This window comes from Aotus nancymaae, unplaced genomic scaffold (assembly GCF_030222135.1).
Source record: "Aotus nancymaae isolate 86718 unplaced genomic scaffold, 86718_ANA_hifiasm-v0.15.2.pri h1tg000079l, whole genome shotgun sequence".
In the NCBI taxonomy this organism is placed as follows: domain Eukaryota; kingdom Metazoa; phylum Chordata; class Mammalia; order Primates; family Aotidae; genus Aotus; species Aotus nancymaae.
The window spans coordinates 383,438-397,285 of record NW_026988494.1 but is presented as its reverse complement, the minus strand read 5'-3'; the positions used below and the strand labels follow the sequence as shown (position 1 = coordinate 397,285).

Sequence of the window (13,848 nt, the reverse complement as noted above, 5' to 3'; positions counted from 1 at the left end):
TCTTAAAATTATTTTACAACTTTAGAAAATTTAGACTTTCAGTCTTTCTAATATTTTTATAACTTGGTACGTGAAATCTTGTAATCCACATTTTGGTGCTGGATAGGAAACTGTATTTGTATTTTTGCAAATGGATAAGGAATACTGAATTTCATATCATTCCCCCATTCATTTGAAATGCCACATTTAGTAGACGTTAAACTATCACTGTCCCTCCCACCCCCAAAGGACACAGGTAGGTGTCAGTTAGAGACCTGTCATGAGTCTGAGGATACACTGAAATGGTTTAAATAAATAGAGTTTAGTGATGGGACTATTTATAGATATGTGGGCCCCAATAATTCATGATGAAATGCACAGACTAGTAACGGTAGAAAGCCATATCACATGTGTTGAATTAATTGATTGCAAAGATGACGATCCTGAAAATCTCCTCCATCCTTGTGTGTGCTTCCTTTTTGCAACATTTCTTTGTCATTCCTCCCATTGAGAGGTAGAACGTATTTCTTCATTCCCGAATCTGGTTGGCTTCATGACTTGCTCTAGCCATTTGAATGTGGCAGAAGTGAGTTTTGAGACTTCCAAGTCTCTGCCTCGAGAGGCCTTGCAGCTTCCGCTTTGCTCTATTGAAGCACTGTCCTGACTGCTGTTGTTTACCCATTCATCAGTTGATGGACATTTCGTTGTTTCCAACTTTCAGCTGTTAGGAATGATGCTGCTAGGAACATTCACGTACCAGTTTTTGTGTAGACATATGTTTTCATTTTTCTTGGATATGTCCTTACAAAGGAAACTGTTAGGTTCAATGGTATAGGTATGTCCATTTCCTCTTCTGGACTTTGTTATACCCCAATAATGAGTTGGCTATTCTGGATCTTTTACCTCCTCATGTGAACAGTAGAATCTGTTGGTTGATATCCACAAAAAAGCTTGCTGGAATTTTGATTGGGATTGCCTTGACATAGAACAAGTTGGGAAGAGGCCGGGCATGGTTGCTCACGATTGTAATCCCACCATTTTGGGAGGCTGAGGTGGGCGGATCACTTGAGGCCAGGAGTTCAGGACCTAGACGAGGATGGTAAGAGGGTGTGTGTCTGGCCCTAGGCGAGCTGCCAGATGACTGCAGCCACCTGAGTAACCTTGTGAGTGTTAGTACAGTGGGTACTGCAGGGTTTCCTGTGTCATAACACTGAAGCAGCAGGGCAGTGTCATCTATATCTTGGACTTCCTGCAGAGTCTTCTCTTGTACTGGGTCCTAGTCAATTTTGACAGCTTTACAGGTTACCCGACGAACAATTCAGGCTCTCACACCCCCAATGAGTATGTGTTGTCTCTGAATTCAGAAAGCCCGGTCGCTCATTGTGCCGATATTTTTGTGGTGGGCTATGCAAGGTGTAGCCACTAGCGTCTCACTTTGTACAGGATATCTCAGCATGCTGCAACCACCGGACCCCGAGAAACTCTGGGGTTGTAACTCTCCCTTATACCTCCATAGGTTCTTTTACCACATTCTGGCATGCATGTATCTTACTAACCCATCTACACTACTTGCTACTTCTTGCTCACTAAATACATTCCCATGATGTCTTTATTATCATGGAACTTGACCAGCATGATGTTCTAATGGGAAATCAAAACAGCCTGTGTCCCTTTGTGCTATGACAGGACAGTTGACAGCTTGCAGGGAAGGTGGTGAAAAATGTATTATTGTTCTTGCCAGTTAAAGGCAAGTTAATTCTTATCACCATTGCTGATTGGAATTGAAAATAACATTTGCCAGGTCAGTAGCTGCATATAGATATTAACTATATTGATTTGTTTCAACAAATCAAGACAATGGAATCTATATTTTTTTCACTAATCAACTATAATTTCACATGAACTAACTAACGAGACTGTAATTTCAAGAAGGTAGTTCATTTTACAGATACTATAATTTCATTCACCATTGATGGATCCAGGCCACAGTTTATCCTTTGGTCTATATAAGTCCTCTATTCTGATCAATGGACCATGCTGGTATTTTGAGTCCTCAGGGTTAGTGTCAGTTCAGAGTCAGTAAATAAAACTCCTGCAAAGCCTGGCTATTTCCCGTCCCTAGGGCATAGTCATCATGGTAAAAGGACACAGGACACTATGGAGGAGGCTCCAGGGGAAGATTTGCAGCATATTCCTGTGGTTGCATGGCGTGGTCCTTCCTAAAGAGGACTCTCTTGCTCCTCAATGAAAAGGCGGCAAGCCTTTGAACTAGGTCGGGTGTAGGAACCACGTCAGGGGCTGTGAGTCCTCGTGGTGATTGCATCAGTTTCTGCGCACCACAGGCTGCAATTTTCTTGACTAACCTGCTCATCTAGTTCATTCCTAGGGACTCTGTGATCAGTTAGATACCACCAAGGATCTCTGTAAGTGAAGGCATTTTGTTTTTCACTCCGTTCTTGTGGTGTCTTCTGGTAATTGTGCTCACCTGTCTCTGAGAGTCAAGGGTTACCATCTGTCTTCTGTCACTTCAGGATTCCATAGTTTCCAGTCAAAGCAAGGAATGGTGTTTAAAAACTTTTTTTTACAAGTTTTATTTTGTTTTATTCTTCTTCCAACTTTAATTTTAGGTTCGGAGGTGTATGTGCAGGTTTGTTACATGTGTAAATTGCGTGTCACTGAGGTTCTGTGTACAAATTATTTCATCACCCAGGTAGAGTGAGTGTAGTACCTGAGAAGTAGTTTTTCAGTCCTCTCCCTCCTCCCACCCTCCACCTTCAAGTAAGTTCTGGTTCTACTGTGCTACATTTTGCGTCCATGTGTACTCAGTGTTTAGCCTCCACTCATAAGTGAGAATATGTGGTATTTGGTTTTCTGTTCCTGTGTTAATCTGTTTAGGATAATGGCCTCCAGCTGCACCCATGTTGCTGCAAAGGATGCAATTTCATTGTTTTTATGGCTGCATAGTCACATTTTCTTTATCCAGTCCACCACTGATGGGTATCTAGGTTGATTCCATGTCTTTGCTATTGTGACAAGTGCTGCAATGCATATATGTGTGCATGTGTCTTTATGGTAGAATGATTTATATTCCCTTGGGCATATACTCAGTAATGGGACTGCTGGGTCAAATGGAAGTTCTGTTTTAGGTTTCTTGAGAAATCACTTTGCTTTCCACAGTGGTTGAACTAACATACATTCTTGCCAGCAGGGTATAAGCATTCTCTTTCTTCTGCAACCTTGCTAACATCTGTTATTTTCTGACTTTTTAATAATAGTCATTCTGATTAGTGTGAGATGATATGTCACTGTTTTTTTGACTTTCATTTCTCTAATTATCAGTTTCTAATATGCTTCCTGGCCACATGTATATTTTATTTTGAGAAGTGCCTGTTCATGTCATTGCCCATTTTTTAATGGGTTGTTTTTTGCTTGTTGAGTTGTTTAAGCTCCTTACAGAGTCCAGATATTAGACCTTTGTTGGTGTATAGTTTGAAAATATTTTCTCCCATTCTGTAGGTACCTGTTTATTGGTTGATAGTTTCTTTTGCTGTGCAGAAGTCTTTAGTTTAATGAAGTCCCCCTTCTTAATTTTTGTTTTTGTTGCAATTGCTTTTGGAGTCCTCATCATGAAAAAATTCCTCATCTTTGCCAAGGCAAAGATGTCTAGAATGGCATGTCCTGGGTTTTCTTCTAAGGTATTTATCATTTTAAGTTTTACATTTAGGTCTTTAATCCATCTTGCATTGACTGATGCAAAAGGTTCAGTTTCAGTCTTCTGCATATGGGTAGCCGGTTATCCCAGCACCATAGATAGAGAATCCTTTTCTCATTGCTGGTTATTGTTGACTGTCAAAGATTAGATGGTTATAGGTGTGTGGCTTTATTTCTTAGTTTTCTAACCTGTTCCATTGGTCTACATGTTTGTTTTTGTATCAGTACCATGCTGTTTTGGTTACTGTAGCCTTATAGTATAGTTTGGACAGGTAGTGTGAGGCCTCTTGCTTTCTTCTTTTTGCTTAGGATTGCTTTGGCTATTTGGGCTCTTTTTTGATTCCATATGAATTTTAGAATAGTTTTTTTCTAATTCTTTGAAAAACTGACATTGGTAGTTTGATAGGAATAGTGCTGAATCTGTAAATTGCTTTGAGCCATATGGCCCTTTTAACAATATTGATTCTTTCTATCCATGAGTATGGAATGGTTTTTCATTTGTTTGTGTCATCTCTGATTTCTTTGCTCAGTGTTTTGTCATTCTCCTTGTAGAGATTTTTTACCTCCATGGTTAGCTGTATTCCTGGGTATTTTGTTCTTTTTATGTCTATTTTGGATGGAATTGTCTTCTTGATTTGGCTCTAGGCTTGGCTGTTGCTGATGTATTGGAATGCTAGTGATTTTTTACATTGATTTTGTATCTTGAAACTTTACTGAAATTGCTTATCAGATTTAGGAGCCTTTGGGCAGAAACTATGGGTGTTTTAGGTATATATCATATCGTCTGTGAAGAGAGATAGTTTGACTTCTTCTCTTCCTATTTGGATGCCTTTTATTTCTTTCTCTTGCCTAATTCCTCTGGCTAGGACTTCCAGTGCTGTTGAATAGTAGTGGTGAGAGTGGGCATATGCTTGTCTTGTTCCAGTTCTTAGAGGAAAGGCTTTCAGCTTTTCCTCATTCACTATGATGTTAGTTGTGGCATTTAATGATTATGGTTACTTTCTTTTTTTTTTGAGACATCTCTCTCTGTTGCCCAGGCTGGAGTGCAGTGGTGTGATCTTGGCTCACTGCAATCTCTGCCTCCTGGGTTCCACCGATTCTCCTGCCTCAGCCTTCTGAGTAGCTGGGATTACAAACATGCGCATCCATGCCCAGCTAAGTTTTGTAATTTTAGTAGAGATAGGGTTTTGCCATGTTGGCCAGACTGAACTCCTGACCTCAGGTGATCCACTGGCCTCAGCCTCCCTAAGTGCTGGGATTACAGGCATGAGCCACAGCACCCAGCCGATTATGCTTACTTTTAATCTTTATTTTTCTGTACCTTTATGTCATTGAACAGTTTCTACTTATACTGCTTATTTTTAGGTTTAAGTCACATTTTTTGGATCACACTGTTGAGCAGATTTAAGGAAATCAGTATGCTTATATGATATTTCTCTTCTGCTACAGTTCCTAAAGTTGTATATATTATGTTTATGTAACCATAGCATTTAACATTTGCATCTGTTACATAATTATGATTATCGCAGTTGTTTTAGCCTTTAGTCTATATTTAAGATTATTTTGTACTCACTGTTAGGCCTTTTACCAAAACTCTGCTGATATTTTTATTGGGAGAAATGTCTCTGACTTTTGTGATAGACACATGTGAACTTTTTTTTTGAGTTTTTGCTTGTAAATACCTATCTTTTGCCTTTATATTTGAAAGACTTTTTGCTGGGTATACATTTATAGGGTCTTTACTGTCTTTTCTTAAAGTTCTTTTTTAGTTATTGTCCTTTAGTCTTTTAACATTAAAACTGTTGTAAAAATTCTCAAGCCAGCCTGCTTATCTCCCCTTATCATAACATGATTTTCCTTTTTTATCTTGGAAACCCAGCAATTTCAGTAGAATATGTCTCAGTTTAAAGCAGTGATCAATTACTCCTGAAATACAGTATACTTTCTAGTCAATTGTTTTAAATCTTTTATTTCAGGATTTTTTTTGAAGTATGTCTTTGAATTTTTTGGCATGTATTTTCTATTTTCTTCAAGGACCACATGTTTTGTGCGAGCTGAACACCTCTTCCCTTCTCCTTTTTTGTCCTTTCATAAGTATCTTGTCTGTTTCTCAAATTAAGTGTTTTCAAGCTTTTTATAGAAGTACACAGTGATGAGCCACCCATACCCACATAAGTAAATCTTATGAAACAAACTGAATAGATATTTAGTCAAATTTAAGGCAAGGTACTAACTGTTTTTTTTTTTTTTAATCTCTTCAGGTTTTCAAAATTCACTTCTGCAAATTGTAATTCCAGAGAAAATCCAAACAAATACAAATGACAGTTCAGAAATAGAATACGTAAGAGATATTTTTTTACAACCTAAATGTTTAAGTGAAATTTCTTATTATATAGCTATGAAACATGTGAAACCCATTTTAATATGAATATAATGTCTCTTGTATTTCTACTGATAGGAATTAAAAGCTTTGATGATAAAAGCAAATATGTAAGTTAGAATGTTCTGTTCTTTTTTAACATTTGTCATTTTCTTATGATAAATTATTTTTAAAAGTTTACATATAGAAGAGAATGTAGAATTAAGTGTTTTATCTGACACTTTTTTTTTTTTTTGAGACGGAGTCTTACTCTGTCACCAGGCTGGAGTGCAATGGGGCCATCTTTTCTCATTGCAACCTCCACCTCCTGGGTTCTAGTGATTCTCCTGCCTCAGCCTCCCAAGTAGCTGGGATTACGTGCATGCCCCACCATGCCCGACTAATTTTTTTATTTTTAGTAGAGATGGGGTTTCACCATATTGGTCAGGCTGGTCTCGATCTCTTGATCTGCCTGCCTCGGCCTCCCAAAGTGCTGGGATTACAGGCATGAGCCATCATGCCTGGCCTAAGTGTTTTATCTGAGTGATATCTAGGACATCAATATGAAGAGAATAATTTTCTCCAAAATGTCAAAGGCAATATCTTTTAACTAGAGCCTCTTTCTCAATCTCTACCCCTACACCTAGCAATTCTCAGACAAGAAGAAACCTTTTATTCTATTATTTTTATTAGAAAGGGAAATACTTTGTTCATTGATTTATTTAGTAACTATTTCTCTAGACTTGCCATGTGCATAGCTAGTTGCTACGTGTCTTAGGAGATTTTAAGTAAAGAAATATAATTAAGCAAGCTTTGCTTATAAGTGACTGATCTTTAAAACATTCTATTTTTAACAGTTTTGTTGAGGTGCAATTTATAGCACCACAGAATTCACCCATTTTAAGTGTATAACTCAACAATTATTGTAGCAGTACATAAATAGAATTGTGTAAACATTACCACAGTCCAGTTGTAGAATGTTGCTCTCACCATAAAAAGATCCCTCATGCACATTTGTAGTGTTTCTCCAGCCCTTGACAACCACTGGTCTGTTGTCTGTCTCTATGTATGTGCCTTCTTAGGAGCATTTTATATAAATGGCAACAAGCAATATGTAAGCTTTTGTATTAGGCTTCTTTCACTTAGGTTTATCCATATTATAGCATTTATCACATTATTAATTTTTATTTCTTTAATGTGGATATACCACATTTTGCTTATCCATTCTCATTCTCCAGTTGACGGACTTTGGATTGTTTTCCAATATTGAGTATTATGAATAATTTTTTATGAACATTCATGTATGGACATATATTTTCCTTTACCTGGGTAGATTCTTAGGAGTGAAATTGCTGAGCACATGGTAAGTTTGTGCTTCACATTTTTAGAAACTGCTACACTGTTTTCTGTAGTGACTGTACCAATTTACATGTCACATCAGCAATTTTTGAGTGTTCCAGGTTTTTCACATAGTTGTGAACATTTGACGTTGTCTGTCTTTTGGATTAAAGCTCTTGTAGTGGAGTGTAGTGGTATGCAATTTTGGCTTAAATTTGCATTTCTCTAATGAATAATTATGTTGAGTATTTTTCATGAGCCTAATAGCCATTTTTATGCCTTTTCCGTGGAATGGCTACTCAAATTATTCTCCTATTTTAAAATGTAGTTGCTTATTTGTTTTTGAGTTCTATGAATTTATTATATATTCTGGACACAAGTTCTCTATCAGATATATAATTTGTAATTATTTTCTCCCAATTTCTGGCTTGCTTTTTCATTTTTCTCAGTGATGCTTTTTGAAACACAAACATTTTCAATTTTGATGACATTCAGCTTATCAAATTTTCTTTTTATGGATCTTGTTTTTGGTTTTGTATCTAAGAGCTCTATTACGGACTGAATTGTGGCCCCTCACAATTCATATGTTGAATCCCTAACTCCTAATGTGACTATATTTGAAGATACGGCCTTATGGAGGTAATTAAGGTTATATGAGACCATAAGGGTAGGGCCTTGATTAATCTAATAGGACTGGTGTACTTGTAAGAAGAGGAGATATGCCAGGGGTTCATGCACACAAAACGAAGGTCATGAAATGATACTGCAAGAAGGCAGCTGTCTGCAAGCCAAGAGGAGAGCCCTCATCAGATATTAGTCCTGTGTCTCCAGAACTGTGAGAAAATACATTTTTGTTGTTTAAGCCACCTCATCTACGGCATTTTGTTTGGGTAACCTGAGCAGAGTAATCAGATTTAGGTATTATAAAGTGGGGTCCGGCTGTAACAAATACCTAAAAATGTGGAAGTGGATTTGGAACTGAGTGAAGGGTAGAGGCTAGAAGACTGGTGAAGGGCACGCTAAGAAAAAGCCTAGATTGCCTTGAAGGAAGTGTTGGTAGAAATATGGATGCTAAAGGCAATTCTAATGAGGGATCAAAAAGAAAAGACTTACACAGAAAGCTTTTATAGTCTTAGAAAATATACATATCGTTATGAACAGAATAGGACTGGTAGAAATATGAACATTAAAGGTGTTTTGGGGTTGGGCACAGTGGCTTATACCTGTAATCCCAGCACTTTGGGAGGCTGAGGTGGGCAGATCACCTGAGGTCAGGAGTTTGAGACCAGCCTGGCCAACATGGTGAAACCCCGTCTCTACTAAAAATACAAAAATTAGCTGGCCATGGTGGCAGGCACCTGTAGTCCCAGCTACTTGGGAGGCTGAGGCAGTAGAATTGCTTGAACCCAGGAGGCAGAGATTGCAGTGAGCTGAGATCATGCCACTGCACTCTAGCCTAGGTGACAACATGAGACTCTGTCTCAAAAAAAAAAAAGTGTTTCTGGTGAGGACACAGATGGAAATGAGAAATGTTATTGGAGACTGGAGGAAAGGAGGTTCTTGTTAAAAAGTGACAAAGAACTTGGCTGAATTGTGTTCTAGTGTTTTGTAGAAGGTAGAAATTGTGGGGACAACCTTGGATATTTAGCCATGGATATTTCTAAGCAAAATGCTGAAGATGTGGTCTGTTTTCTCATCACTGCTTATAGTAAAATGCAAAATTCAAGAGGAGAGAGGTAAATGGAAGGAATTATTAAGCAAAAAGGAAGACTTGAAGATTTGAGAAATTTTCAGCCTATTTTGCATTTTTAAAAATGAGAAATCATGTTTTGGAAAGAACACCAAAGATGTAGCTGGACAACCAGGCTATAAAGAGATTCCCCGTGATTTAATCCGCCATGTCAGCTGAAGCCAGGAAGAGAGATGGGATTACATCAGCAGAAACACTGCCAGCTCAGACTAAAGGGATCAGAGAAAACAGGATAGAATGAAGGAAGGCTATTTAACTTCTGGGATTCTACAGGATAGGACAATAGAGTTGTCTGGCTTCAAACATGCATCATCCTTCAAGAAAAGAGGAGAATGACCCTGGAAGCAATTCAGAGATCATCAGGGCTGCCACTCCTGCTACAGGTCCAGGGAGCAAGGCTGCATTGTCTTTGGTTTCAGAAAGAAGGGACACCTCCTTGATTTCAGTAGGCTAGGATGTCACTGTTTATTACCTCAGGAACAAGGCTGTCACCCAGAGCTGTGGGGGCAAGACTGATTTACAGAGCTGAGGGGATGGGGCCAGTTCCTAGGACCATGGGAGAGTTGCTGCCCAAGTGGGCCCAGCAGGGTAGAACATCCTGTCAAAGAAGTATTCTTCAACCTTAAGATCTAATGGAATTTGTCTTGCTAGGTTTTGGACTTTGTTGGGATTGTCACCACTTTCGTTTTTTTCTGGTTTTTCCTTATTGGAATGGGAATAGCTATTCTATGCCTGTCCCACTGTTGTATTTTGGAAGCACATAACTTGTCTGATCTCACAGGTTCACAACTGGAGAGGAATTTTGCCTCAGGATGAATCATAACTTGAATCTCACCCATACCTGAACTTGGTGATGTTTAGATGAGATTTTGAACTTGGGAATTGATGCTAGAATGACTTAAGGCTTTGGGGCCTTTGGGATGGGATGAACATATTTTCCATGCAAGAAGGAAATGAATTGAGGGTACCATAGGAAAGAATGTTATGGATTGAATTGTACCCCCCACCAAATCCATATGTTGCAAAACAAACCCCCAGTGTGGAGATAGGACCTTTAAGGAGATAGAGTTAAATGTAATCATAGAGGTGTGACCTTAATCTGATTGAACTGGTGTCCTTATAAGAAGAGGAAGAGATATGAGAAGTCCTTCTGTCTCTCCATGCATGCACAGAAAAAAGACCGTGTGAGAACATGGTGAGAAAAGAGATATGTGCAAGCCATAAAGAGAGGCCTCACTGGAAACCAACCTGCTGGCATATTGATCTTGGGCTTCTAATATCCACAACTGTGAGAAAATAGCAGTTCTGTTTTAGTTTTTGTTTTGAGACAGAATCTTCCTCTGTTGCCCAGGCTGGAGTACAGTGGCGCTATCTTGGCTCACTGCAACCTGTGCCTCCCAGGTTCAAGCAATTCTCATGTATCAGTTTCCCAAGTAACTGGAATTACAGGCATGTGCCACCATGCTTGGCTATTTTTTGATATGTTTTGGTAGAGATGGTGTTTTGCCATGTTGGCCAGGCTGGTCTCGAACTCCTTACCTCAAGTGATCTGCCTACCTTGGCTTTCCAAAGTGTTGGGATTATAGGCATGAGACACCACACCTGGTCCTAAAATTTCTGTTGTTAATGTCACAGGCCTGTAGTATTTTGTGATGGCAACTTGAGCAGACTAATATAAGCTCTTTACCTAACCCAAGCTCACAAAGATTTTCTTCTGTGTTTTCTACTAGCTCATGGGTCTGTGAGCCAACTTGAGTAAACTTTTGTATATGGTATGAGGTCAGAATCTAAGTTCAGTTTTTTTCTTGGTTTGCCTGTGGATCCAACTTTCCCAGCATCGTTTGTAGAAAAGACTATACTTTCCCCACTTAATTGTTTTGGTACCTTTGTAGAATAAGTAAACAAAAATGTAAAGGTTTATTTCTGGACTTTTATGTCTTTGCCGTTTATCTACTTGATTTTCCTTGCACCATGATCTCACTGCTTTGATTGCTATGCATTTTAGGGCAATGTTTGAAATTGGGTAGTATAAATCCTTCATTCTTTATTCATCTTTTCCAAAATTGCTTTGAATATTCTAAGTCCTTTTTATTTCTGTACATATTTTTAGATCAACTTGTCCATTTTTACAAGAAAGACTGCTTGGATTTTGATAGAGATTTCATTTAATATGTATAGATTAATTTGGGGAGAATTGCTCTTTTTACAATATTGAGTGGTCTGATTCATGAACATATACAGTACCTCCATTTATTTAGATCTTTAATTTATTTTATTAAAGTCTGGTAATTTTCTGTCTTTTTTTTTTTATTTTTTGAAAAAAAAAAAAAAAAAAAAAACAACAACAAAAAAACTCCCTCTGTCTCCCAGGCTGGAATGCAGTGACACTATCTTGGCTCACTGCAATCTCCACCTCTTGGGTTCAAGCAGTTCTCCTACCTCAGCCTCCCGAGTAGCTGGGATTACAGGTGCGTGCCGTGACACCCAGCTAATTTTTGTATTTTTAGTAGAGGTGGGGTTTCGCCATTTTGGCCAGACTGGTCTCGATCTCCTGACCTCAGGTGGTCCACCCACCTCGGCCTCCCCTTTGGGAGGGGATTACAAGTACTGGGATTACAAGCGTGAGCCACCGCACATGGCCTTCTTTTTTTTAAACATCGATTTTAAGTTCAGGGGTACATGTGCAGGACATGCAGGTTTGTTATATAGGTAAATGTGTGCCATGGTGCATTGCTGCACATATCATCCCATCACCTAGGTATCAAACTCAGCATCCATTGGCTATACTTCCTAATGCTTTCCCTCCCCCAGCCCTCTGACAGGGCCCAGTGTGTGTTGTTCTCCACTATGTGTCTATGTGCTCTCATAATTCAGCTCCCACTTATAAGTGAGAATATGTGGTGTTTAGTTTTCTGTTCCTGCATTAGTTGCTGAGGATAATGTATTCCAATTCTATCCATGTCGATCTTGTTCTTTTTTTGGCTGCATAGTATTCCATGGTAGAGATGTACTACATTTTCTTTATTTAGTCTATCATTGATGGGCATTTGGGTTGATTCTGTCTTTGCTATTGTGAATAGTGATGCAGTAAACATACATGTGCATGTATCTTTATAATAGAATAATTTATATTCCCTTGGGTATATACCCAGTAATGAGATTGCAGGATCAAATGGTATTTCTGCCTCTAGGTCTTTGAGGAATTGCCACACTGTGTTCCAAAATGGTTGAACTAATTTACTTTGCCCCCAACAGTGTAAAAGTGTTCCTTTTTCTCTGCAAACATCACCGTATCTGTTGTTTTTCTTTTTAATTATTGCCATTCTAACTGGTGCAAGATGGTATCTCATTGTGGTTGATTTTCATTTCTCAAATGATCAATGATGTTGAGTTTTTTCATATGTTTATTGGCCACATGCATGTCTTCTTTTGAGAAGTGTCTATTCATGTTTTTTGCCCGCTTTTGATTGGGGTTGTTTTTTCCTATAATTTGTTCCTTGTAAACTCTGGATGTTAGATGTTTGTCAGATTGCAAAATTTTTCTCCCATTCTGTAGGTTGTCTGTTCACTCTGATGATACTTTCTTTTGCCCTGCAGAAGCTTTTTCGTTTAACTAGATGCCATTTGTCAATTTTTGTTGCAATTGCTTTTGTTGTGTTCATCATGAAACTTTTATCCATACCTCTGTCCTAAATGGTTTTGCCTAGATTTTCTTCTGGAGTTTTTATTGTTTTGGATTTTACATTTAAGTCTTTAACCCATCTTGAATTAATATTTGTATAGGATGTAAGGAAGGGATCCAGTTTCAGTTTTTTCATATGGCTAACCAGTTCTCCCAGCACCACTTATTATATAGGAAATCTTTTCCCCATTGCTTGTTTTTGTCAGGTTTGTCAAAGATCAGATGGTTGTAGACGTGCAGTCTTATTTCTGAGTTCTCTATTCTGTTCCATTGGCCTATGTGTCTTTTTTTTTTTTTTTTTTTTTTTTTTACCAGTGAACATGGTGTTTTGGTTACTGTAGCCTTGTAGTAGTTTGAGGTCAGATAGCATGATGCCTTCAGCTTTGTTCTTGCTCAGCTCTTGATCCAGAACTGAGTTCAGGTCTTGGCTATTTGGGCTCTGTCTGCTCTTTTTTGGTTTCATATGAATCTTAAAATAGATTTTTTTCTAATTCTGTGAAGAATGTCATTAGTAGTTTAATAGAAATAACGTGGAGTCTATACATTACTTTGGGCGTATGGCCATTTTCATGATATTGATTCTTCCTATCCATGAGTATGGAATGTTTTTCCAGTTGTTTGTGTCCTCTCTTTTTTCTCTGAGCAGTGGTTTGTAGTTCTCCTTGAAGAGGTCTTTCACTTCCCTCATTAGCTGTATTCCTAGGTATTTTATACTTTTTGTAGCAATTGTGAATGGTAGTTCATTCATGACTTGGTTCTCTGCTTGCCTGTTGTTGGTGTATAGGAATGCTAGTGATTTTTGCAAATTGATTTTGTATTCTGAGACTTTGCTGAAGTTGCTTATGAAATTAAGAAACTTTTGGGCTGAGAGGATGGGGCTTTCTAGATATAGGATCGTGTCATCTTGAAACAAAGACACTTAACACCCTTTATTTCTTTCTCTTGCCTCATTTCCCTGGCCAGAACTTCCAATACTATGTTGAATAGGACTGAGAGAGCGCATCTTTGTCATGTGTCAGTTTGCAATGG

At 38.3% G+C, this 13,848-nt stretch overlaps 1 protein-coding gene across 1 annotated transcript in view; it reads left to right on the top strand.

Annotated features, from left to right (window-relative positions):
- Positions 1–13,848, top strand: part of ADAM32 (ADAM metallopeptidase domain 32) — a 135,322-nt gene that overhangs the window by 6,328 nt on the left and 115,146 nt on the right. Inside the window, exon 2 of the mRNA XM_064368683.1 lies at positions 5,952–6,031. Within this exon, the coding sequence (XP_064224753.1) occupies positions 5,952–6,031 (80 nt within the window). The remainder of the gene's footprint in view (positions 1–5,951; positions 6,032–13,848) is intronic.